Source organism: Pseudorca crassidens, chromosome 2 (assembly GCF_039906515.1).
Source record: "Pseudorca crassidens isolate mPseCra1 chromosome 2, mPseCra1.hap1, whole genome shotgun sequence".
NCBI lineage: Eukaryota > Metazoa > Chordata > Mammalia > Artiodactyla > Delphinidae > Pseudorca > Pseudorca crassidens.
The window spans coordinates 136,245,837-136,272,464 of NC_090297.1; the positions used below are offsets into that span (position 1 = coordinate 136,245,837).

Consider the following 26,628-nt stretch of genomic DNA (forward strand, 5'->3'; position numbering starts at 1 on the left):
GTCAAGTTATGCATGACAGGCTATGACTCAAGGTGGCCTCAGGGCAGCCTGTTGGGGGAGGATAGGAGAAACTCTCCCTCTCCACTCCTCCTCCCTGCATCCCCTTAGGGCTCACTCTTTGGGAAACTGCAGGAAAAACTGGGCCTCCCTCTGCCTGAATTGAAATGCCTTGAGAGGTAGTCAGCCCCTGTGGTTGCTATGGTGATGGTGGGCAGCTGAGGGGAGGTAGTGATGCAGCGTTTGGCCTGTGTGGCTGAGGTCCCCAGAGTAGGGGGCTTGAAGCCCAGGCTCTGATGCTCTCCACAATTCATTTGGGATTCCAGAGGGTCACTTGCCGCAGTGTCGAAGTCTCCAGACAGGCCAGCCAAGTTCATCCAGCTGAATCCGTCACTATTGAAAATGCATCTCGCAGGCCAGATTTTAGCAGGTGCTCATGGGATCAGGAGCTCCACAGTGACTTTGATGGAGGAAGGGGTGTGTGGAACAGAGCTCTGAGCAGGGCAGAGGGGGGCCGTTTATAGCCTCTGAGAACTGAAAATGGCCTTTGAGATGATCTAGTTCATCAAACTCTTCAACAGCATCCCTGATGTCTGGTCATCAAGCCCCTGCTTGGACTCTCCCTGTGATGAAGAGCTCACTACTGGGCAAGGCACACCACCGTTCCATTGTTAGTTCCTAGGTACCCCTCTCCCCATCCTCCCTCCCTCCCTCCCTCCGTTCCTTTCTGTCTGTCTTTCTGTCTTTCTTGGCAAAATCTGGCCCCTTCTAATTTGATCCACTGGCTCAAGTAACACCAAGAAGAAAAGCAGTGTAAGTCTTCATCCAAGCGATAGCCACTTGCTACCAAACAAAACATTCGTGCTTTTCTCAATTTCTTCTCACCTGACATTTCAAGACAAGACTCCTTGTGCTACCCCATCCCCCATGTTTCCCAGTGTTGCTCTTAAAATATGACACCTAGAACTGAACATCGTACTCCACTGGTCTGACCCATGTAGCAAACTTGCAGATGGTACCACACATCTGTGAACACAATCGGGGCTTACGTTTTAATCCCCTCATCACACCACTGGCTGACTGTCATCCTCAGATCTTTTACATATGAACAGCTGTCATTGTCCTCTAGTTTTCTACTTTTTTTTTTTGCTGTTGTCAGCTAAGCTGTTGATGAATATGTTGAAATGGACAGAAATAATGATGCTAGAACTCAGTGGCACACCTCTAGAGACCTCCGTGTAGGTTGAAATTGATAACATAATTACATTAACAGCTAATGTTTGCTGCTTATCTATCTGTCTGTCTATCCATCCATCTCATCAACCTTCTGTGGTCTTCTGAGTTGCTTGCTGTTATTTAATGATAATAATAATTTTCTGATGAGGTTGTGGCACCCCACAGAGAGGTTAAGTAAGTCACCTAAGGTCTCACAGGCTCTAAGTAGCAAAGTCAGAATTTGAACTCCATATTTTATTCACTGATCGGTATAATTTGGGCAAGATTTTTCAAATGTCAGCAACTCACCCAGTGGTATTGTCCACAGCTCTGATAGCATAAGAGGTTTTGTCAGAGGCCTTACTGAAACACAGGGATACCAAATTGTAAGCATTTTCCTGACTTATTCATCCAATAACCCTTTAAAAACAAGAAACAAGGTTAGCTTGGTTCAGTGTGTTCCAAGCAATCCCATGCTAATTCCTGGTAATAAGAAACAATGATGATAGTGATAGGAACAGTCCTCACATTTACTGAGCCCTCCTCACCTCTGCTAGGAACTGAGCTAAGCTTTCCCGTGCATTATTTGATCATCTTGCTTTCTCATTGCTCACAAACTATTTACCAATGTATTGCTAAATTCCTCCGGGGTTGACAATGAGCTTACTTGTTACCATTCTAGAATCTTCTCTTTGGCAATCAAGACATTTGTTCAGGTTTTTAAGGCCTCTGTTTTTGTTTTGTTTTTTGCGGTACGCGAGCCTCCCACCGCTGCGGCCCCTCCCTCCGTGGAGCACAGGTTCCGGACGCGCAGGCCCAGAGGCCACGGCCCACGGGCCCAGCTGCCCCGCGGCACGCGGGAGCCCCCCGCCCCGGACCGGGGCACGAACCCGCGCCCCCTGCCTCGGCAGGCGGACCCCCAACCACTGCGCCACCAGGGAAGCCCAAGGCCTCTGTTTTTATCCCCAATTTCTCACAAGCAGTTTGGATGTTCTTTCAGTGCTGAGTCTAAACGAGCATTGAATGTGGGAGCTGGAGACTGGGTTCAAGTCCAGTTCTACTGTAGCTTTTTATCTATGGGACGAACAGCAGATCACTCAATCTTCTTGAGCTCTGGTCTCCTCATCCTTAAAATGGGGACAATAATCCTATGCAGAATATTTCTAGGGATTTTGAAATACTCGTGTTGGGAGAATGTTTATGCTTGTCCAACTTGAAAGTTCCAGACATATTTGAGCTATTGTTATTATCTAAAATGGTTAGGGATTCTCTCTTATATTATCTCCTACCTGGGTTTCACTTTTCTCTTAACAAAATTTGCCTTACCCTTTTTTATTTATTTTATATATTTATAAGACACACAGAGGTATGGCCAAATATTAGTCTCCAGACCCAGAAAGAGGTACCCGCTAGCCATCTTCCTTACTGTTTTAGCTTGAGGTACAAGAAATTGGGTTGCAGACTCAAGGAGTCCCTAACCGGCAGAAGTCCTCAAAGAAGCAAATCACATTAATCCCAGAAGGAGGGGACCATATGCATAGATTTTCTTATTTTTTTTTCTTTATTCTTCCACCCTCCCCGTGTCAGCAGAATAATCTGGTTACCTCTGCAGTTTCTTCTGGCGTTACTGTGGGAAGGTGGGCTGCATACAGAGAGCAACCAGCTTCTTTCCCCTATGGCCAGCAGCCTCGTTTTCTCATTGGGAAAACTAAGACGCAGAAGAATGGGCTCACGTGGTGTCATGACCTCAGCAGAGCTGCTGTGTTCTATCCCTGGTCTTAGCTCTTGGAAGATGTGCTCCATTAGATTGTAAGCCCTGATCTCGTGACCATCTTGCTTGCCATTGCATCCTAGCTCCTCACATTGTCTGCTGCCTGGCACACATGAAATGTCAGCGTACATTCATGCAGGAAGTAATGAACAAAGGAATGAAGGGAGAAATCTTTTTCATGGGAACTGTGGCTTCTGCCATGACATGCAATCTTTCTTAAGCTTTGTTATGAGGAGTCCCAGAAAGGAGTTCATCAGAAAAGCTCCACCCATCTTTACTCTTTAAATCCTGTCCAAAAGAATGGAAATGTTCTGAGATTGTTGGAAACATGGACCGAGATGAGCAAATGGTTTTGGAGTGGTGTAGGAGTGCTTGGGCCTCCAGCTGCTGTCATGGGTGAAGGGCACTGCAGGAGTAAGATGCAGCGTGGATTTTCTGCTTCAAATGTGGATATACTAGAGTGTTCCAGGGCATCTTCTTTTTTTTTTGCGGTACGCGGGCCTCTCACTGTTGTGGCCTCTCCCATTGCGGAGCACAGGCTCCAGACGCGCAGGCTCAGCGGCCATGGCTCACGGACCCAGCTGCTCCGTGGCATGTGGGATCTTCCCGGACCGGGGCACGAACCTGTGTCCCCTGCATCGGCAGGCGGACTCTCAACCACTGCGCCACCAGGGAAGCCCCAGGGCATCTTCTTACTGGATGTCTTGCAGGGCGGCATCAACACCCCTCACCTCGTCCCTCTGGGGCGGAAGCGGTGCGGTGTACCTTCATGCAGGGTTTGCACTAAACACTAAATTCCCAAGACGTTGCATTCTCATCGATTATCGTCCAGATATCGTCGGTATCTCTGGGAGAGAGTCTTGCTTCCTCGTTTCCCCATAATAGTCACCTCTAAGCAAGAATATAAAAGGCAAAAAAATCAGGCTTCCTCCGTAATCACAGCAGATCCAAACTGCTGGAAGGGATGGGGTGTGGAGGGGGGCGGCGTGTGGGTGGAGTCAGCAGTTTGTCTCCCCTGGATAGCTCATCCCCAGAGAAGCCCTGCGGACACTGGTCTTTTGAATGCACTTCTTCCCATAATAGTATCCGGACCTTCTCCCCCAAAGAGGGGTCACCCTGAAGTGCGAATCCACTTCCTGCGGATTCTCTTGGAGGGTGCATGGCCTCAGGCCACATTGTGGGGCTGGTGGGCAGAAGTCGGGTGGTCATATTGAGGAAACAAGATGCTAAAGCTTCCAGTTCTGACGGGCCTACGTTCCTAATTACTGGGCTGGAGACCGGAATGCGTGCAGTATCGCTGCCGCGGCTGCTGCTACCAAGAGGTGTAAAATGAGACTTCGGAGGGAGAACCAGAGATAACTTGCTAGTTCGCAGCCTTTCTCACAGTTCACACAGAACCTTTAGTCCCTCTTCCCCATCCCCACGGCTTTTCTTTTAAATATGTCGGAGACAGTGAGATGAGCGGGAGGGGCATCACGTGGTGTAAGGATGGGAGCTGTGGGGCGCCCCCTGCCCCCCAGCTCTGGGAGCAGGGGCTCTGGCGAGGGCTGGGGGTGTCAGGGATCAGCTCAGGGGGAGCGTGAGGTCGGCATTCCCACAGCTCTCCTCCCTGGGACCCTGGCTCCTGGCCTCCAGAAGGCTCAGCCTGTCGGCCTTCAGCAGGGCTTTCCTTTGACAGTCATGTGGGCTCCTCTAGTGATGAGGTTGTTGAGAGGTGCAAAGAGCAGGTGTCAGTAGAGAGGGATGTGTGGGAAGCCTCTGTATTTGGCTCGGGAGCACCTCCTGATTTTTCTCTAGAGCCTTCGTTTCCCCTCTGGAAAGTTACACCAGCAAATCGAACCTTCCTGCGGTCACCCTTTGCCATACGGTGGCTGCCTCAATCCTTTTTGACAGCTTTGCGCATTTTAATCGTCCTTCTGCTGACAACCACGTGGGGTAGACGCATCCCGTCAACATGCCGAGTGTTCTGGGAAGATGGAGATAATGAACTTCCTTTTCACCCCACTTACTGTCACCAAGTTCACAGCCTCCTTGCTCCTCTGCCCAGGCGTCCCTCCTCTCTCTGGCCACTCTTTCAACCACTGCTGGACGACCCGCCAAAGCCTAGCTTTGCTCACGTTGTCCCCCTGGTCAAGAACCATCCATGGCTCCCGTCTCTCAGCGGAGGACGGCTTGGAGCTGGTTGAGCAGTGGGTTGTGGGAAAGGACTCAGGATACCGTAAGGGAGTGAAATGGCTGCCGAGAAGGGGATAAGGCCATCCAGGCCTCTGTAACCAGAATTTAAGGTCCCAAACAAGTGACAAAAAGGAGTGGTTACACATAAAATTGTCCAGAATAACCAGGGTTTGGCCTAAAGAAAAGTTACAGGACGTGAGAGAAGAAATAAGGATGTAAGCCTGGAGAAGACCAGGAGTGTGGACTTTGAACACTTGAAGGACAGTCTTGCAGCTCCATTAAGAGGGGCTTCCTTTATATAGCCTCAAGGTCAGGGGTGGGCTGCCTTGGAACAACGTTGCTTCTCATCCCTGTGAGGGTCCAAACAGCGGCTGGAATGATCTTAGCCTAGGAACACTATATAGGGGCTTGGAGTTTGGGCTTGATGTTTTCCAAGATCGTTTCCCACTTGAGGTTGATCTAGTTCTCTTCCCTGCAACATACACTTATTGACTACTTACTGTGTGCCAGGTACCTTGTCATAGGCAATGTTCATGTCCCCCCCAAATTCATATATTGAAACCTAATCCCCAAGGTGATGATATTTGGAAGTGGGACTTTGGAGGTGATTGGTTAATGGGATTAGTGTCCTAATAAGAAGAGGCCCCAGAAAACTCCCCCAACCCCTTCCTCCATGTGGGGACACAGCAAAAAGATGGTGGTAGTCTATGAATCAGGAAACGTGTTTCACCAGATACCAAATAGGCCACCACCTTGATCTTGGACTTCCCAGCCTCCAGAACTGTGAGAAATACATTTCTGTTGTTTTAGCCACCCAGTCTGGTATTATGTCATAGCAGCCCAAACAGACGAAGACATACTTTATTCCATATTGTACTGGAACTATGGCACAGGCCTTGCCCTCAGAGAACTCAGTCTAGTAGGGAAGACAGATAAGAAGAATGAGTTACTAGATAGAAGATGGGAGAGGGTGATTTGGGAAGACTTCTTAAAGGAGGTTCACGCTGAACAGACTTTTGAGGGAAATGTTTTGGAGGAGCAGGTTATACCCAGACAAGGCAAGATACATGCAGAGGCATTAACATGTGAGAGCCTGACACCTGTAGGAAACCGTAATTAGTTCAGGTGATTGGAGGGTGGGGTGGGGGAGGTGTGGGAACAGGCTGGGCTAGATCATGGTGTTATTTGAAAGTCAACATGGAGGTATGGGAGCATTTAAAATGGGAAGTTGCATATCAGGCTTGCATTTTAGAAAGATCGTTCTAGTAATGGTCTGGAGATAGGATTGTGGGAGAAGAGGGCAGCAAGACAGAGAGAAACCACTAGGTAGTGACGTGAAAAATGATGAGGACATTGGCAGTGAGGATAGAGAGATTAACGGAGACAAAGCTACAGGAATTACTGTAAGACAATATCTAGAGAAAGACAGAAGAGGTGATATTTCAGGTGACACCTGAATGATGAGAAGAAAGCAGCCATGTGAAAACGTGGAATGAAGAGAGTTCCAAACCAAAGGACCAGCAAAGCCCTTGAAACAGAAATAAATCTGGAGTGTTCGAGAAACAGAGTGGAGACTGGTATGGCTGGATCACAGAGGGTGGTGGAGAAACTGGAGGGACATGAGGTGAGAGAGAGGCAGGGCCCAAATCATGCAGGACCTGATTCGTGGGAAGTCGTTGTTGTAAGCATGGGGAGAAGCTACAGCATTTTAGGCAAGTTGATGTGATCTACGCTTTAGGGAAGTTCACTCTGCCATGTGGAGAAAGCACTGTGGAGGGTGCATGCACGCCTGAAGCCCTGTAGCAGGTGGTTGGACTGCAGAGTGGAGGTGCCCAACTGGGGACTGGAGATGCAAGGAGAGAGGTCTGCCCTGCAGATAAAGATGGGATCGGGGGTGGGGGGGGTGGGGTCATTAGTATCTAAGTGATAAAAGCCTGGTTTCACTGAGGCCACTGAGGGAGAATGTGTTGAATTGAAAAAAAAGAGAGGAGGGTGCAAGTATGAAACCTTGGGAAACACTGCTTTTCAAGGAGGGTGGAGGAGGAAGGGTGGCCAGAGGAAAAAAGGTAACTCAGAAGGAAAAGGAGGAATTTCAGAGAGAGAGCACCAAAGCCTACAGATTTAGCAAGTGCTATAATAAGAATACCAACAAGTACATGTTGGATTTGGGGGCGTAGAGGCCATTGATGACCTTTAATGAGAATGACTCTCATAGAGTGGTGAGGGAAGAGGCCAGAGGGCAGTGGGCTGAGGAGGTAGAGTGGCTATGTTGACCAGCTTCAGAAGCTGGACAGCGAAGTAAGGTGAAGAAGGGCACCTTGAGCACCCAGGGAAGAGCTGTGTCAACAGATAGAGATTAAGGAGTGGAAGAAACAGGAGAGGGGCACTCATAGCGCAGGACCCCCGAGTATGCGGAACACAGGGCCTCCGATGAGGATTTGACGTGAGGAACAACGTCACCTCTGCCCAGTCCGTGTTGGTACTAGAAGGGTTGGATTGTTTTAAGTTAAGGATCCAATGACTATTGGAGAGTTTTTTTACGTGTGTTATATTTTAGTCATATTTTCAGATTTATCAATCAAAACCTGTCTTGATATGAATGTAAAAATCCCCACCCAGTTCCGTGGCCCTCCTGGATGGGGCCATGAAGAGTGCTTTTGTGAAGGCCTGTGAGTTGTTCTCTGTGATGCTGGCTTCAGAAGGTTGGGGAGACACTCCAAGCAACCTTGCCTTTTTTTTTATAGTTATGTTTTTCTGATTATCGAAGGAATACATTCTCAGTAAAGAAAATTTTGCAAAGTACAGATCAGCATAAAGAAAATATACGTAACCTGTAGTTCCCACCACCTAACGATGATCACGGTCCCCATTTGGGTATATTTCCTTCCAGTCTTTTCTCTGCTCTTACACATTGCACATTGTTGAATTTATATTGTACAAAATATTTTTCCTTTAAAATTGCACTGTTTTTTCCTTTAAGACTATATGATGAATTTTCCCATATTATTAAAAGTAATATAGAAATAGCATTTTAAAGGCTGCATACTATTTCACTGAGTGCACTATACTTTGCTCAACCATTCCCCTCTTGTTATAACACTAAAGACTCCCTGTGGAAAATGGTATGGCGGTTCCTCAAAAAATTAAACACAGGATCACTATATAACTCAGCAGTTCCACTTCTGGGTGTACACCCAAAATAGTTGAGAGAAGGGACTTGAACAGGTATTCGTACACCAGTGTCTGTAGCAGCATTATTTACAATTGCCAAAGGGTGGAAGCAGCCCAGGTGTCCGTTGACAGATGAGTGGATAAACAAAATGTGATACAGACATACAATGGAATATCATGCGGCTTTAAAAAGAAAGAAAATCCTGATATGTGCAAAACACAGATGAATCTTGAAGACATTATGCTGAGTGAAGTAAGCCGGTCACAAAAGGACAAATATTGTGATTCCACCTACTTGAGGTACCTGGAGTAGTCAAATTTGTAGAAACCGAAAATAGCGTGGTAGTTAGCAGGGGCTGGGGGAAGGAGAGAATGGGGACTTAGTGTTTAATGAGTACAGTTTCAGTTTTATGAGGTGAAAAGAGTTCTGAGGGTGGATGGTGGTGATGTTTGCACAGCAATGTAAATGTACTTAATGACACAGAACTGTACACTTAAAAATGGTTAAGATGGTACATTTCATATTATGTATGTTTTACCACAATTAAAAAAAAACCCACTAAGGAGTCTGATACGTTTTGAAGTCAAGTTTACTGAGGTATAATTTACATACAGTGAAAGCCATCCTTTCTAGGTATAGCATTCTGTGTGTCTCGACAGATGTATGTGGTCAGCTAACCACCACCACAATCAAGATATACAATATTTCTTTCACTCTGAAAGTTCCCTCAAGCCTGTTTATTGTCCGTCCGCTCTCCCCGGCCTCAGCCCCTAGCAATTACTGCTCTGTTGTGTCCTTACGGTTTTACCTTTTCCAGAATATCATATAAATGGAATCACTTACGTCATCTTTTCACTCTTGCTTCTTGCATTTAACATAATGCTTTTGAGATTCATCCATGTTGTTACATATGCCAAAAATTCATTCCTTTTTATTGCTGCCTAGTGTTCAATTGTATGATTGTATCACAATTTGTTTATTTACCATTTGAGGGACATTTGTAATGTTTCCAGTTTGGGGCAATTATGAATCTAACTGTGATAAGTAACCATTCACTGCTGGGTTATATAGCAAGTGTATGTTTAACTCTAAGCAGCTGCCCAACTGTTTTCCAAAATGGAAATCCCCACCCAGTTCAGTGGCCCTCCCGGATGGGGCCATGAAGAGTGCTTTTGTGAAAGCCTGTGAGTTGTACCGTTTTGTAGTCCCACTAGCAATATACAACAGTTCCAGTTGCTCCACAGTCTTACCAGCGTTTGCTATTGTCAGGCTTTTTATTGTTTTGTTTCATTTCTATTTTAGTCTTCTAGTACGGGTGTAGTAATAACTATTGTTGTTTTAATTAGCATTTCCCTAGTGATTAATAATGGTGCACAGGGAGATCAGCTCGGTGCTTTGTGACCGCCTGGAGGGGTGGGATAGGGAGGATGGGAGGGAGGGAGACGCAAGAGGGAAGAGATATGGGAACATATGTCTATGTGTAACTGATTCACTTTGTTATAAAGCAGAGACTAACACGCCATTGTAAAGCAATTATACTCCAATAAGGATGTAAAAAAAAAATAATGGTGCATCTTTTCATGTGCTTATTTGCCATCCACATCTCTCTTTAGTGCAGCATCTATCCACTTCTTTTGACCATGTTTTTAATTGGGTTATTTGTTTTCTTATTATTTAGTTGTGGGTAATTTTGAAATTTTGTACTATCATAAAAAGTGCTTCCATGAACAATATTATATGTAAAACTTTGCCCTCAGTTTGGAGCTTGTACTTAAAATAATTTCCTAAAACCACCAGATCAAATTGTGAACATCTTCAGTGTCTTTATATACACATTGTTCAAGAATTTTTCAAAGTGGTTGTACCAATTTACCGTCTTTCTAGTGGTGGTAATTTGATAGGCAGAACAGGCTCTCATGTTGTTTTAATTTGAATTTCTTTGACTACAATGCTATGGAACTTTTTCATATAATCACTAAACTTTCTCTTTATTCTTTTGTAAGTCATCTCTAGCCTTGCTGGTTTTGATGCTAGAATAGCACAGAAATTTTTCATGGCTCTGTCTTCACAGAGTCAGTTATAGAGTATGTGAAGCTCAGTGCTAGGAACGGTGGTTTACAGTATTTTCATTTTTCATAAAATATTAACCAATCTCAGCCTGCTCTCTTTCATGCTCGGAGGCCATGAGTTAATTTGCATAGCTGGCAAGGTAAAAATAACTTCAGAGCTGAAACGAAAGAGCAATGCCGTCGAGTTAAATTTGGACCCTGGGTGTCAGCACTTGTACAAGGGGCAGCAGTTCCTTCGTCTAGACTCCATTATTAACGAACACACTCCATTGTTCCTTATAAATAAAGGCGCTCTTTTAAACTCCTTTCTGAGAAAACGCCCATGCTATTTAGTTCTTCAGCTGGAGGAGCAACCTCTTGATTCCTTTAACAGCTCCGCATTTTATTTATTCACAATGAAAGTGCAATTAAAACCACTTACTTTGTTTGTGCTTACATACTCTATCAAATAGATTTGGGTAACAAAGCGTTCCTGGATATAAGCGCAATTCTTTTTAATCATTAAAATTGCTTGTTCTTCATTGTATTCCAAATAGGTGGTATTGGATGTGATATGACTCAGAAGTACTGGAATGTATTTTGGTTTAATGACTCTGAAAAGTAAAAAACACTTTGTTTTCTTGACAAATAGCTCTAGTTCATTTGGGTGCTCTACAGAGAGTTGATATTTTAGAACGACTTTGTGGCTGCCTCTTCATCATGCACCATAATTGTAGGTTTGTCTTCTATGCAAGTATGGGAAATTATCTGAGTATATTTTTTTTTAATACTTGTCATCCTAGAAGATGGAGAGCATATGCCTGTCATGCTAGTCAGCGTCTCAGGCATTGTAGGCAGAACTAGGAAAGTGGAACAATGGACAAGTATATTTTTTTCTAACATTTATGGAGCCATGATTTGTCTCAAAGAGTCATTGATTTGAGAATGTTTTATAAACTCAAACAGATTCTTTCAGCCAGGTATTTCCCAGACATCCCAAAAAAAGGGGGGGCGGTGCTCCTTACCTCAACACACTATGAGAAAGCAGAGTTTTATTACTTAGACTTTTCTTTTCCTTCTACTTTTAAGGATCCCTTCAGTCAACCCTCCATCCAGGGTTAACCTGCACTCATCAGCATTTGATGTCTGGAGAAGAGGTCTCGGACTCTCCCCAGGATTATGAATGTGTGTAGTTTTTCAGTCTTTCTGAAGCTGTTGAGAGACCAAAGTTTCAATATCTTAGGAATTAAGCCACTTGCTAAGGTGACATCAAGAAAAAAGCTTGTACATCCTCTAATTGATATATTGGTACCATGCCAGAGTTATGTTTCTGAGTTTTTCCTTGTTTTTCATGAATCTTACTTAGCTCTTGTCTGACCATGCCAGTTATTTCAAGTTCTTCACTTCGGTTTCTTATCCAGATGGTATTATCTGGACAGAATAGGTGAGTAGGTCATTGTGAGTGACAGAAATTAAACTTGGACTAGTTTAAGCAAAGAGGGGCTTTTCAGGGTCCCGGTTTCCCAGGACCACCAAGTTGCAGAAATGTTAGGAAGAGTAGGGCCTCAGGAACTGTAGGATCAGGATGCCATCTCCAGCAGAATTCCTTCCTTCATTCTTCTTACCTCTGTGGGATCCGCTTTATTTTTCTCTTTCACTGCAGCCAGCTTTGTTCTGTGAGAGGAAGCATGGGCAGTGACAGCCTTTTATTTTATGGCTTATATTTTATTTTATAGCTGCTTCAGAACAGTTCAACCAAACTCTGGTCCTAAGTCCAAACATCCCAGGGCACTCCCTGTCTCTGAACCTGTAAACTGGCCAGCCATGTCACATAAGAACGTTGTCATTTCTGAAAAGAACTGTAGGGATAGAGTGGTGTTTTGGGAAGAAAGGCAGTACAAACCATAGGCGGCCACTCAGTAGGGGCCGTGCTGGACTGTAAAGCTGGTGTCTGTAATCTGGTATTGGAGTTTGCTAGTGCATTCTTCTGCCGAGGCTAACATTAGGGCCTTGGCCCCCACATGGATAATTAGCTGTGTTCTGTTCCTCAGCTGGGCTCTCTCCCTGGCTAGCCGTCTCACAGAAGCTTGTTCCTGGTCCTGCAGGAGACCTGGTGAGAGAAAGTGTGTGGGTGGTAGATCAACAGAAATCCCTCACCACTACTAGCAAAACAACTCAAAGAACATGTATTTACGTTAGCGAGTTCTTATAATGTGGGATTTCCCTCTCCAGCAGTTCTTCTTTGCCAACTCTCTGAGGCACAGTTTTGGTAACGTGCATATGATGCTGCAATCACAGGACACCATAAGGCTCTGCAGAGAGGCAGCTCTTTGGTTGTCCAAGAGAAGGCATTTTTCAACTATATGTGCCTTTGGGATATATTTGTAGCTATTAGCCATTATCTTTTGTAGCTACTGAAATCACTCCAAATTTGGAATCTAAATTTCTGGGTTTGAGTCTCAGTTTGACCATTTACTATCTCAGTGACCTTGGGCTAGCCAATTTCTCTTTGTGAGCCTTAATTCTCATACTTATAAAACGGGGGATAATGGTATCGCTATGGAACAGGGTTATGTAAGCTGTGAAACAACATTGAGGCAATTTTCTCTTATCCTCATAGTCATCACCTGGTCCTGAATGACAGAGTTTCTACCCATTGCCTTGGCATTTCTCTTTGCTGTGTCTGAGTGAATCATCAGGGACTTTCTAAACAAAAAAACAAAAAAAAAGGAAAGGAAGGCAGGAAGGATGGAAGAAAGAAGGAAGGAAAGAAAGAAGGAAGGAAGGAAAGAGAAAGAAAGAAAAAGAAAGAAAGAAGAAAGGGAGGAAGGAAAAAAGAAAGGAAGGAAAGAGAAAGAAAGAAGGAAGGAAAGAAAGAAAGAAGGAAGGATGGATGGAAGAAAGAAAGAAGGAAAGGAAGGGAGGGAGGAAAGAAAGGGAGGGAGGAAAGAAAGAAGGAAGGAAGGAAAGAGAGAAGGAAGGAAGGAAAGAAAGAAAAAAAGGAGGGAGGGAGGGAGGAAGGAAGGAAGGGAAGAAAGGGAAGAAAGAAAGAAACCAGGGACCACTGGTAGGAACTTGACCTTTGTTTCCACTACACTGAGGTTAAGGAGCTAAAACCCCCCTTTACGTTTCCTTGTTCTTTACCTTGCATCATTTGGGGAAACTTTTCTTTTGGATTAAGTCTTCCTTTGGAGACACTGTGGGGTTCAGTTTTATGCATTCCCTAGGGGATGTTTAAAGAAGAAAGCAGAAGGGAATTTTCATCAATGCTGGAGGTCCCTGAAAATTATGACTTGTAGCTGGGGGTCATCCTGGCAACCTCTTCATTTCTGCCTGAGAGAGGCTATGAGTACTTCTCCCAGCATGGTTGGGGACTAGTTGTGAAGCACATTGCCTTTGGTCAGACTGTAGCTCAGCTTGAGGGAATCACTGTCTGAGAGGTTCCCTTATGGCAGCGGTTCTCAACCAGGGGTGCCCTCAGAGGACATTTGATGATGTCTAGAGACATCCTTAGTTGTCATAACCTGGGGAGGGGGTAATGGAGGAGGGAACGCTATAGGCATCTAGTGGGTAGAGACCAGGGATGCTGCTCAACATCCCACAATGCACAGCACAACTTCCTAAACATATGGTCTCAAATGTCAATACAACTTCCTCTCCTTGGTGTGACATGGTTTGATTGTTGAACTTTTTTTTTTCTTTCATGTATATTATCCAAGTTCATTATTAAATTGTCTTTACCCATTTTATTTTAATTTTATTTCTTTTAACATCTTTATTGGAGTATAATTGCTTTACAATGGTATGTTAGTTTCTGCTTTATAACAAAGTGAATCAGTTATACATGTACATATGTTCCCATATCTCTTCCCTCTTGCATCTCCCCACCTCCCACCCTCCCTATCCCACCCCTCTAGGTAGTCACAAAGCACCGAGCTGATCTCCCTGTGCTATGCAGCTGCTTCCCACTAGCTATCTATTTTACGTTTGGTAGTGTATATATGTCCATGCCTCTCTCACTTTGTCACAGCTTACCCTTCCCCCTCCCCATATCCTCAAGTCCATTCTCTAGTAGTGTCTTTATTCCCATCTTACCCCTAGGTTCTTCATGACCTTTTTTTTTTTCTTAAATTCCATACATATGTGTTAGCATACAGTATTTGTTTTTCTCTTTCTGACTTACTTCACTCTGTATGACAGACTCTAGGTCCATCCACCTCACTACAAATAACTCAATTTCGTTTCTTTTTATGGCGGAGTAATATTCCATTGTATATATGTGCCACATCTTCTTTATCCATTCATCTGTCGATGGACACTTAGGTTGCTTCCATGTCCTGGCTATTGTAAATAGAGCTGCAATGAACATTTTGGTACATGACTCTTTTTGAATTATGGTTTTCTCAGGGTATATGCCCAGTAGTGGGATTGCTGGGTCGTATAGTCATTCTATTTTTAGTTTTTTAAGGAACCTCCATACTGTTCTCCATAGTGGCTGTATCAACTTGCATTGAACTTTTTTTGGTGGGAAAGGAAAGAGAGGATTTTTAGGCTAAGATCAAAAGGCATATTTTGGGACTCCTTCATATCCACTAAGATTCTTATGAAACTTAATTAGAAACCCCATTTTAAAATCCAGAAAGTGTTGCCTTATCTTTATTAAATACAGAGCTACTCGTTCCCTCCTGGAAATAGATCTTCTCTATTAGAAAGGGGCAAATTGACCCTGCCCTCCTCCCATCTTCCTAAGAAATGTTAGGGCTTCTGGGTATGATTTACTATCTGTGGACTTATAAGAAAGTCCATACTCCACTCTTCTGACCCAAGCCAAATACCAAAACAAACAAACAAAAACAACCAACCCCCCCCCCCAAACCAAACCAAACCAAAACAAAACAGAAACAAGTGGCTGCCTCAGGATGATTTTGAAGTTAGCGTGTGGGTATGTGATCTCTTTAACATTGCCCATTCCCCGGCACAGCAAGATGCTAATGCTACTTCAGATACCATAGGAGGGAACAGGGTCCCTCCTACAATGCTGTGTCTGCAGTTCTTAGAAAATCACTAAGCCTTTCAAGGCAGACTGTTTCATTGTTCTGGTAAAACACCAAGAATGGTACTATTAAAGCAGCAATTCATGTTGGTCCATCTCATCCTCTTCTTAGAGAGAATGAGCGTACGTATTGGCTGGTTTCTACATCTGGGTTTTTCAAACTGTGGGCCAAACCCCATTAGAGGGTCATGAAAGCAATATAGTTGGTTGCAACCAGCATTAAACAAAAGGTAGAAAGGAAGAATTGAGGAGAAAATATGAATGTATTACACATAGAAAGAGTAGGTATTATTTTATGAAGCATTATACAATTATATATGTACATGCCCCCTGGCTTATGATGTAAAATGTTTTCTACTATAGGCTGTGGTCAGAAAAGCTTTGAAAATCATTGCTGTTTATGCTTTTTTGTTCTAAGAACGTGGGTCAGTTGAAGCCCCAGAGCATGTTTTCCCTAACACCAAAGGCCTGAGTTCCATCCCCTGCCCATTCCTTAACCAGTCACTACTCGTGACAATGGACTTAGACTTTTGCTTAGACTAATTTGCTTAGACAATTTGCTTAGACTAATCTAGGTGCACCCTCTGGGCTGGAGAGGGGCCCAGCCTCTTCAGTTGGCATGACCAGAGGATATCTCTATTATCTGGGAAGATTATTTCTCGTCTCTGCAGCCTCTCCACTCTCCATCCTTCCCTGGACCACTAGGTTCCAGCCACAAAAGCCCTTGTTTGAATTTTTCAAGTATGCCAATCTCCTTTCTGCCTCTGGGCCTTCTGCACGTGCCTTTTCCTGCATCTGGGATGTTCTCCCCACATTGCTTCCTCTGGCCACTCATACCTTACCTTTGAGCTCATGTGCTATTTCCACTTCCCTCATATGCCTTTCTTTCCTGACCTTCCACTTCCTATAATTGTGATCTATTTAGTGCCTGTCTTCTTCATTAAGTTTCATGAGGACAACCACCATCTCCATCTTGTTCTCCATGGTAATGCCAGCATCTCCTGCAGGGCATACACTCAATACGTATCAGTAGGTTGTAGATGGATTCTGGGCTCTGGGATGGAGCTAAGCCTGAATGGGGTCAAGGGGCCCCAGCATAAGGGCTGGGGAGGAAAAGGAGGCAGCTTCCAGAGGCTGGGGACTGGGCTGGGCCTGACCCCTGTTGTCTCTTTCCCAGCCTCACTGTCTTCCCTCAAGTATATTTTGGTCAAGTTGAACGTTGGAGAGGGAAGACTTGTCTCCGTGTAAACAATTTAATATATACTGACATTTCTGGTTTTGAGTAGATGAAGTAAAGTGTTTAGAAATTGCTTCCCAGATCAAATCACACTTTCAGTAGTTCATTAAAAAGAAACGGAGAGCCAAACATAAGGTGTAATTCAGTAGATTTTTGATAGATCATCATTGTGTGCACATGTGGTTTAAATGGATGTCCAGTTACACGTACAGGTGCCTGTGGGCTCACTCACAGCTCCATGGACAAGTCCAGCCAATCCATCTCAATGGGGGGACGTATTAACACTCATTTATCCCTGAGTCAAGGGTATTTCTTGGGCACCACTGTGGCATATTGTTAGGGAAGGGGCCGTGGTAGATGGAAATGTGCTCTCAAGGAGCCGGCTTTGAACTGAGTTATGAGGGTCCAGCTAATTATCATTCATGATCAGACTTTCGTTCTAAGATGCAAGAACAGTATGCAGTCAAGTGTTAGATGTTGTGCAGCCCTCTGGATGGCCAGAGGAAGGGGAGATTGGTGGGAGCTGTAGGTGTAGCACCATGTGGGTAGGCTTTGACTCACAGAGTTTGAGAGCGTGAAGGGGTCCGAGAGGGCTCTCTATCTGACCACCTCATTTTATAGATAAGAAAACAAATACATTCTTTCTCTCTTTCCTCCACAACACCTATTTATTACTTAATAGACATTGTTGTTTTTTTTAGTTATCCTACATCCAGCTTCCTCCGTGGTCCCTGACCTCCCTTTTGGGAGCATCTTTTATTGTTTGTGCTCTTGCTAGGGGTCTTGCTCTCCTTGGAAGTGGTGGAGGACTGTCCCAGTGCAGGCAGATGTGTGGTATAAGGGGACATGTGACTTAAGCTCAGCCACATGGCTTTTTTCCACATGACTTTTAAGCTAGTGACATTCTGACGTGAGTTTTCATTGGCAGATATATTCCTAAGAATGTCCACAGTGGCCTAAGAATCAGATGTCCTGGATTCTCTGACCTTTGCCAAGTGTATTAGTTTCCTGTTGCTGCTGTAACAAATTACTGCAAACTTGGTGGCTTAAAGAAAATTAATTTTCTTACAGTTCCAGAGGTCAGAAATCCAAAATCCATTTTCCTGGGCCAAAATCAAGGTGTCAGTAGGGCTGTGCTCCCACCAGAGGCTTTAGGAGAGAATTCATTCCTTTGTCTTTCTGAGCTTCTAGAGCTGTATGTCCGGTGCTCTTTGACTGGTGGGCCCTTCTTCCATCTATCAAAGCCAGCAGCATAGCATCTTACTTCACTCACCATATTGCCTTCTTTCTAGTCAAGTCTTCCTGTGCCTCCCTCCCATAAGGGCACTTGTGATTGCTTTCAGGGCCTACTTAGATAATCCAGAATAATTTCCCCATCTCAAAGTCCTTAATCACATCTGCAAAACCTCTTTTTTCCATATTTGGTAACATTCACAGGTTCCAGGGATTAGGACCTGGGTATCTTCAGGGAGCATTATTCAGCCAACTACACGAAGATTCCTGCTTTTCTGTTTTCCCAGCCTGGTCTTCCAATATACCTTCAGTTCTGTGAGATCCTGATATCTTCTCAATATACTTTTTTTTTGGGTTTGTTTGCTTAAGAAGGCTAAAATTAGTTTCTGTCGTTTTCAACCAGGAACCCTACCGTGGTAAATCAGCCCTGTGTGAAGAACTGTCCAAGCAACCTCTTTTAAACAACATTAACCCTCTTAGAGAAGCACTGTCCCCATTTTACAGATAAGAAAACTATAGCTCAGAGAGACAATTGCATAAGGCCAGACAGCTTGTGTGAGTGATGGAACTGGTATTAAAACCAGCCAGTATGACTGGAGAGCATGGGCTCAACTACTTTCTCAGAATCCTAGTTCAAGTCTCTCTTGATTGTGGACCTGTTTTCAAGGACAGGCCCTGAAGTCTGGATCATATTATTGAGGCAGGAGAGAGATGGCATAAGAAGGGCAGTCCAGGCAAGAGCGAGGCCGGAGAGTAACAGGTAAATCTAAGAGATGCAGTAGAGGAAAGAGATGATGGACTTTGGTGCCTCATTGGAGATAAAATAGTAAAAGAGATGAAGGAGTCAACCTCCCAGGGAACAGTTTTAAGTGAACACAGCAACTCATTTCTGTTGACTACCCAAGGAAATGATATCCTGACTCAACTCTGGGTTGGAATCCAACTTGAATTAGGTGCCTTCCTGCCTCCTCTGGGTCTCCTCATAACATGGGCTGGATAAATACCTAACACCTTTTGCTACTGTTAATCAGTCTTTTTGCACAGATATGGACAACTTGGCTTTCAAATGCTAATGAGGTTCTCCCTGGGGATTTATATGGTCAGAGACAAAACAGGTGATTTCTGGAGCTCAGGAGGGAATTCTAGGCCTGATGCTAACAGTCCTGGGCTTGTGTCTCTTCTCAGAAGACAACTTGAATGTTCATTTAGGGCTGGGGCAACCACTGAGAGGGAGGCTCTTTACTTGGTCATTACTGGTCACCACTGAAGTAGAGTTGCCAGATTTAGCTAATTAGAATACGAGATGCCTAGTTAAGTTTGAATTTCAGATAAGCAACGAATCATTTTTAGTGTAATATCTGTACAATGCTTCCGGGCACCTTCAGCCATGGGAGTGTATAGTGAAATACATGTGTGCAAAGAGACTGTTAGATCTGGATCGACAAGGAGGTTATGGCAGAACCCCAAGGTCAAAAGGAATACAGTGTTGAAGAATTCTTTGAGTGACGACTTGGGAAGAGACCTTTGGTTATAATTGCCCAGAGCATCACTCCCATCGTCTGCTGTGCCGTGCCACTGTGTGATGGTCAGGCCACACCCTCAGAATCATATCGGCCTCCATTCTCTTCTTACCTGCTGACACCTACAAGCAAAAACGATAGAGGCAGGGCTGAGCCCTGACATCCATCAGGAAACACTTTTTGAACATTCACAGCCTACAGAACACAGTCTCTGTGCTGGTGCTGGTCAGAAGTTTGTTTGCTGTCCGATTGTCTTCTGCTTGGGGGGATAAAGTAGTAATTAAGACCCCCCTCTGTGTCCAGAGCTCTCCACCAGGCTCTGTGCTCATGGTGACAAAAGGAATGGAGAACACAGCCTTCACTCCTGAAGAGCACATGCGTATGCCTCTTGGGACGGCGGAGAGCTTAGCTTTTATTAACTCAGAACTGAACTCCTCCGCAGTGGCCTCGCTCTGACCTTGTGGTGCACGTGTCCCTTCCTGTGTGTATGTGTAGGTACTGTGGCGGTCACCACCTGGGGTGCGAGGAGCCTCATACCCTGCTGGTTCTGAGAGCGATTGCTGTCAAGTCTGTAGGCGTTAGCAGTCTGTGGCCTTGGAACGAAGGAAGCCAAGTTCCCTGGCTCGTTTGGCGACCATACTCTGCAACCTTGGTATTTTTAGCAACTCGCTGGACTAAGGAACAGTGGAGCTGCCTGGGACCGAGAAGACGCTGCCCGGCGTCATGGCAGAGAGGGAAACGATGGGTTTTGATCTCACAGGAAAACTACTTTAATGCCTGTTCTTGCCATTTATTAGAAATTTAATTTTGTTCTGAGCTTCAGTTGCGTCCCCTATGAAGTGCAGTCGATAGTGATATCAGGATATTTTGGGGACTTAATGAGATAACACACTGGAAAATGCTAGCAGATAGTAAGCCCTGTATTTGTCCACTGCAGTATTTCCCATTCTCACAGCACTTTGTAAACACCTCTGTTCTGACACTCTTCACGGTGAATTATAATCATTTCATTTCCGTGTCTGTCTCCTTCCACTAGACTGAGCGCCAGGGTCTTTTCCTCTGGTTCGCTTTCCCAGAGCCTCTCGCGCAGGCCTGCTCCGGACAAGGCTTGGAGCTGTGCTGAGCTGGGTACTCTTCAGTACTTGGGTTTTGCTAGGAGGCAAGTCTTTGAATTTTGAGTCTTCCTCCTTCCTCCCTCCCTCTCTAACTCTCCCACTGAGGGCTGGGCAGATCCTGTCCTGTGGGATCTGTTTGAGAGCAGGAGTCTTAGCAGTACATCAGAAGATCCTCATTAGGCCCTACAGTGCTCGAGGCCAGATTTCCTGTGCACTCCTGTATGCTCACACAGGCGCGTGTTTGGGTAGCAAATCAGCTGTGCTATCTGAATCTTTTCATTGATAAGCTCTAGGGTTTCTGCAGTATGTCTGTCCATCTGGTCTCTGCCTCAACACGTTTATTACTTTCATCAGTGCAGTTTCGAGCATTTATTGAGCACCTTTTACTTGCCAGACCCTGGGCTAGGTGTGGGGCCTGTCGAGATGAGGAAGACGGTGTCTCCAGGTGAGAAGCTCTGAATCTCAGAGGGTAGACAGATGAGAACACAGAGACTTCCTTTGGGATGTGCTAAGGGCAGTGATGGCGGTGGGCACAGAATTTTCTGGGAGCTCAGAATAGGGCCCTTTTCCTTAACGATCTTTTCCTCTAAGGATCCCATTGCTCCTGTTTCTGACAGGTGGATGGGGGAACCACATTGTGATTCCTGCCCTCAAAGACGATTTGAATACTAGCAGGTAGCCAGTGGCCAATGTGCAGCAGCCAGAGATTCAGTTGACAGCCCTCCTGCACTGGATGAAAGAGAAGAAAATTCTGAGGGCCAGGGGAGCACAGGGCCACAGGCGCACAGCCCTGCCTGAAGTGTGTTGGAGCTTTGGAGGACTGGGGAGAGGTTGGTTCAGCTGAGGGTACAAACGGCCTGGACACATCTCATGGCTGGCCACACGAGGCCCCTGCACCATATTTTTGCTTCTCTTACGTTAACTTTACTTTTCTTCTCTTTCCCATGTCATCATCCCTGTTTCTCTGACATTTGCTTCTCCACCAGCTTTCACTTCTTCTTATTTCCCTTATTGCTTTCATCTCCACATTTCCTTTGCTCACTGCCCATCCTCTCATTGTCCTTTCCCTCTGCTGCTGCTTTGTTTTTCTCTCTACACCTGCACCTTCTTGCCCTTTAATGTCGTCCTTGGCCTCCTACCTCCGTGTTCTAAAATGTACCTTGTTCATCTCTGGGCTGGGGAGATTTTCATTTTCAATAGCCCTTCTTATGATATGAAAGAGCATCTCACATGTATCTGGGTATCCTAGGAAACAGAACTCTGGTTTCTGAACGGGGCAGATTCTATCCACTGCGTTTGTAAGACAGCGAACCAGAGGGAAAGCAGCCTCCATGCGTGCCCCTCCGAAGACTGAGTACAGTCTCCTTCCCTTGTTAGCGGAATCGGGGGAGCAATGGCACCATTTTCCTGGGGTTCTGCTTCTCTATCACTATACCTATCCTTGAAGCTTCTCTTTCTCTCTCTCTCTTTTCTTTTGCTTTTTTTTCTATTTCTGTCCTGTTTTTCACTCCTATTTTCCATGTTTCTCCTTGTTCTGTCTTCTCTTCAGTTTTTTCCTACTTACTAGAAATTACATCACTCCCCTCCCTAATGTTACTCTTCGGCCTTGGAAGATAGAGTCAAAAGCAGTGTCTCCTGAATTCCCTCCTTTTAAGATGAGAGGATGGAAGTTTGGGTTGGGAGAGACAGAGAAAACCTAGCTCCTGAGATGCGTTATGAGACTAAACTTTCTTTCTGGTTCTGATTTTGAGATTGGATCCATATAGAATTATAGAATCTTAAAGTTGAAAGAAATCTCTATTGGTCATTTAAATAACCTTCAACCCAATGTTGGAACCCTCTTACCTTCGTAAAAGAGAGTTCTTCTGTCTGTCCTTGAATACTTCGAATGTCGGGAAGTCACTACCACATAAAGCAGCCCACTTGGCTGTTGGCCAGCACTGCTTGTATCAAAGTTACTGCTCGTGATTATAATCTGGGTCTGCGTAATTTGTCTCTGTTGATCCTGTATCTACTTTCTAGAGATAATAGAGCATAAACGTTTCGTTCACGTATTGAAGAGACTTCAAGGTATCTTGAATGTCAAATGTCAGAGAAACAGGGTTGATGACATGGGAAAGAGAAGAAAAGTAAAGCTAACGTCAAAGAGAGAAGCAAAACTATGGTGCAGGGGCCTCGCGTGGCCAGCCACGGGATGTGTCCAGGCCCTTTTTACCCTCAGCTGAACCAGCCTCTCCCCAGTCCTCCAAAGCCCCTTAAAATAATTAAATGAAATAAATCATTCTTGCCACCCTTTGACCATATAGAAAACTCAGTTTTCTGAATGAGTCATTCCCCAATAGTTCCACATAGCTGAAATTGTCCCGGAAGTTGTAAGGAAGAAAAAGCAGTACCCTACAGAAAGAAGACTAAAATTAGACAGAGTTGTAAAGGCAATATTATTAACATTTGTGTTAGATATAATGTCTGTTTTGCACGTTATAGTTTACAGAACACTCATAACATTCAATTCCATGTCGTTTTGTTTTTGTAACTAGGCCATGGTACTCCCCCAGTTTGCAGATAAGGGTAGCGTGGCTCATAGAGGTTGACTGGCCTCAAGGCACCCAGTTCACAAGTACATGAGTCAGGACTGAAACCCAGTTCTTCTGACTGTTAGTCTTCTGCTGTACCTGTCATAAATACTTAAGTGTCTTTGTCTCTCCAAAGTACTTGCAGTGTCATGGGATTATATGAAATAAATTGTCTCCTCAAGACAAGGTACTTGGTGTACACCATCTAATAGGATTGTTATGGATTTTTGTTGTGTGTGTGTGTGTGTTCCTGGATATGGCTGTGGAAGTAGAAGAGTGGAAACAAAGAAACCAAATCCAGGTCACACAGTGATTTGGGGGCGATTATAAAAATACTGCATGGGGACCAGTGACGTTATTCCCTAAGTATAAGCATCAGAGTGATTGATTTTGTTTGGTAAAAATTCTAAGCGTCAAGGTAAAGAAGAGTGAGTTACTCCTTTACTGCAGTTAATCCAGAGAAATTTCCTGAAGGCAATAGGAGACAGGGGAATCGAAGAAAATTTTAAGATAAAATATGTGAGGCCCTTGGTAGGTTGGAAAGAGGGGAAGGAAATTGGCAAGGGGCAGAGAGGAGGGTAGGGGACACGGTTTCGGGGCAGGGATGAGACAGATGCTGGGGACCTTGTGTTTTACTAATGATTTGGAGCTAGGATTCCATTGCGATGATCAGTTTTCCTCCTTTTCGAAGTGAAATCCATGCGGCTAAATTTAATTCCATTCGGAATCACTGGTGATTCACCCAAGCTCAGGTGCGCCCACACGCAGCTGGCATCAGCTCTGTGTGCTTTCCAGGCCGATGATCCTTCTTTAACCCAGCTTCCCCCGTGGAACAGCGGGAGAAAGGCAGACTGTGGTAACCTTGACCTTCTGTGTCTCCATCTGCAGCATCCTGGCCACTGCGGGAACCCACTTCAACACACATGTGGACCTGAGGACGCTCCGGGCTGTGCGTGTCCTAAGGCCCCTGAAGCTCGTGTCGGGGATACCTAGTGAGCACCTTTCTTCTTTCTCCTCTGCTGATAGCTTTACTGATGTGTCCTCAACCAGATCCAGGGTCGAAGAGAATTAGGGATAAACAAGAAATAATTTCTCCTGAGAGGAAGCCCCTGCAGTAATAAATAGAGGACCTGCGGCAATCCGGCATCACCTTCCATTTTAAAATTTAGCAGACTTTTTTCATATTTAAAAGATAATGAAAGATCTTTGTGAAAAATTGGGAAAGTAAAGGAAATAATAGAAAATGAAGAGCACCCATTATCCTATCACTCAGAAATATAACTTTTGTTAACGTTTTAGCATATTTTTTCATTCATTTTTTCCTGTGCATTTTAATGTGATTGGGATCATGCTGTAATTTTGGTATTGGATCCCATCATAAGCATTTGATTTTCCTGACGTTAAAAATTCTTCAGGGCTTCCCTGGTGGCGCAGTGGTTGAGAGTCCGCCTGCTGATGCAGGGGACACGGGTTCGTGCCCCGGTCCGGGAAGATCCCACATGCCGCGGAGCAGCTGGGCCAGTGAGCCATGGCCGCTGAGCCTGCGCGTCTGGAGCCTGGGCTCCGCAATGGGAGAGGCCACAACAGTGAGAGGCCTGCATACCGCCAAAAAAAAAAAAAAAAAAAATTCTTCAGAAATATGATTTTTAAATCTGTATTATAGTCTGTCTTATACAGTCCCTGACTTGGGTAGTCATTTCTGTGTTGCTATTCATTTAGGTTATTTGCAGTTTTCTTTTTCTAACTAGAAATAGTGCTGCAACAAACATCTTTTTACTTAAATATTATTCAAATCTCTGATTATTTTCTTAGGCTAGAATCCTAGAAGGACAATTTCTGGGTCAAAGGATATGGTGTTTCATGAACAGTGGTTGTCCTAATTCTGCTTCCCCAACAGTGGGTGGGAGAGCTGGGTCTGAGATTGAGTCGTGGGGAAGATGAACTTTTTCCTTGTTCTTACAGACTTATAGCCTAGCAGGGCTGGGCCTAATTCCCTTTAGGAAAGAAGCGTATTCTAATAAGTTTCATCTATAGGAGGAATCCAGAAGACAGCATGGGTGCAGCGAATAAGGGAAGGGTGATAGGTATGTAAATGATCAGGGAACGGTGAGGAAGAGGTAGGGATTGATCCCTAGGGGAGGGGGTGATGGCCGTCTTTGGCTTGACTTATCCTGGTTGTCCCTTCGTGAATTGCTTTATCATTTCAGGATCAATGGCTCTTTTCCCTCAGACTTGCCCCTCTTCTCCCAGGAAGAAGTCAGCCTGTCGTATGAGGTGGTGCCGAGCGAGGGCTCCGTTTATCATTCTCTTGCTTTCCTTGCAGGCCTGCAGATTGTGTTGAAGTCCATCATGAAGGCCATGGTGCCTCTGCTGCAGATTGGCCTTCTGCTCTTCTTTGCCATCCTGATGTTTGCGATCATCGGCTTGGAGTTCTACAGTGGGAAGCTGCATCGAGCTTGCTTCATGAACAATTCAGGTAGGGGCACTGTTTGCTGACGTCTGCTGCTTCCCTCCTCTCTCCTCTGGTCATCGGGGTCATTTCAGGGCATTTGGAGGCTGGTCCCAACCCCAGAATTAGAACCAGAGGCTTCCTAGTCAGCAGCTTTACGAGGCACAACCAGCCTAAAGATCCCCATTGTGCATTGATACCGCAAAGCGAGTAACCTCTTAGGTTTATAGTTTATTTCAATAGAAGGTCTCAGCTGCCCCATCCCTTGGTAGGAGGCCATCAGAATGCATGTCAAAAACCTTCTGCCTGAAGAATTACCCTTTGTATGTGGCCTCTTTGGCCCACAGCCAGAGAGACCAGGAGTCCGGAGTCAGATCTGGGGCCCCTCCAGAGCTTGGGGACATTTTCCACCCATGCTCGAGCTCATGACCTTCCCCCTCTCTGCTGTGACCCACACATAGTGTGGAAGAACTGGGGGAGTTCTGGGCATGACTTGGCAGGGGTGCTTGGGAGATGAGCAGCGTACACAGATCTGGCATTCTTGTCTCCCTGTATCTTCTTTGTTCTTTTCAAGTTCAGTCGAGTGCTTTAGGAGGAAAGGGGGCAGGGGAGAGGTTGAAGGAGCCCAATTAGGTACCATGTTTTTATGAAAAGAATCTTCAAAGGACACCTTTCACGTTGGATTTTTATTTTTGTCTTATTTAAGATGAGGAATTTAGGCCATAAAAACAAGGAGTTAAGATCCACGGAAGGGACTGTAGTTTATAATTGTTCCCAAGGAACCCAGAAAGAACTAAGAGTCTATCCTGGAGTCTGAAGTTAGAAAATCAGTAAGATTCTGCCTTCAGCTCAGACCTTTCTGGGTGACCCAGTCCTGTAAATTCCCGTGGGACTCAGGAGAAGGTAGAAGATGTGACCTGAGGAAAGAGGGGGTGGGGGGGGCATGTGGAGGAGGCTTCATTTTCACAGGAGGTTGGGAACCATTGGGTTGAACACATGGTACGTGAGCTGTGAGGTGCAGAGATGCCAGAGAAGGGTAGGAGCTGGAGACAAAGAAGGACAAACCTTTC

At 44.9% G+C, this 26,628-nt stretch overlaps 1 protein-coding gene across 8 annotated transcripts in view; it reads left to right on the plus strand.

The window, feature by feature from the left end:
* The window catches only part of CACNA1E (calcium voltage-gated channel subunit alpha1 E), a 301,767-nt gene that overhangs the window by 67,690 nt on the left and 207,449 nt on the right, over positions 1-26,628 (plus strand). For all 8 annotated transcript variants that reach the window (XM_067728834.1, XM_067728829.1, XM_067728833.1 and 5 more), the window contains 2 exons: positions 23,998-24,101; positions 25,433-25,585. In XM_067728834.1, coding sequence (XP_067584935.1) covers positions 23,998-24,101; positions 25,433-25,585 — 257 coding nt within the window. The remainder of the gene's footprint in view (positions 1-23,997; positions 24,102-25,432; positions 25,586-26,628) is intronic.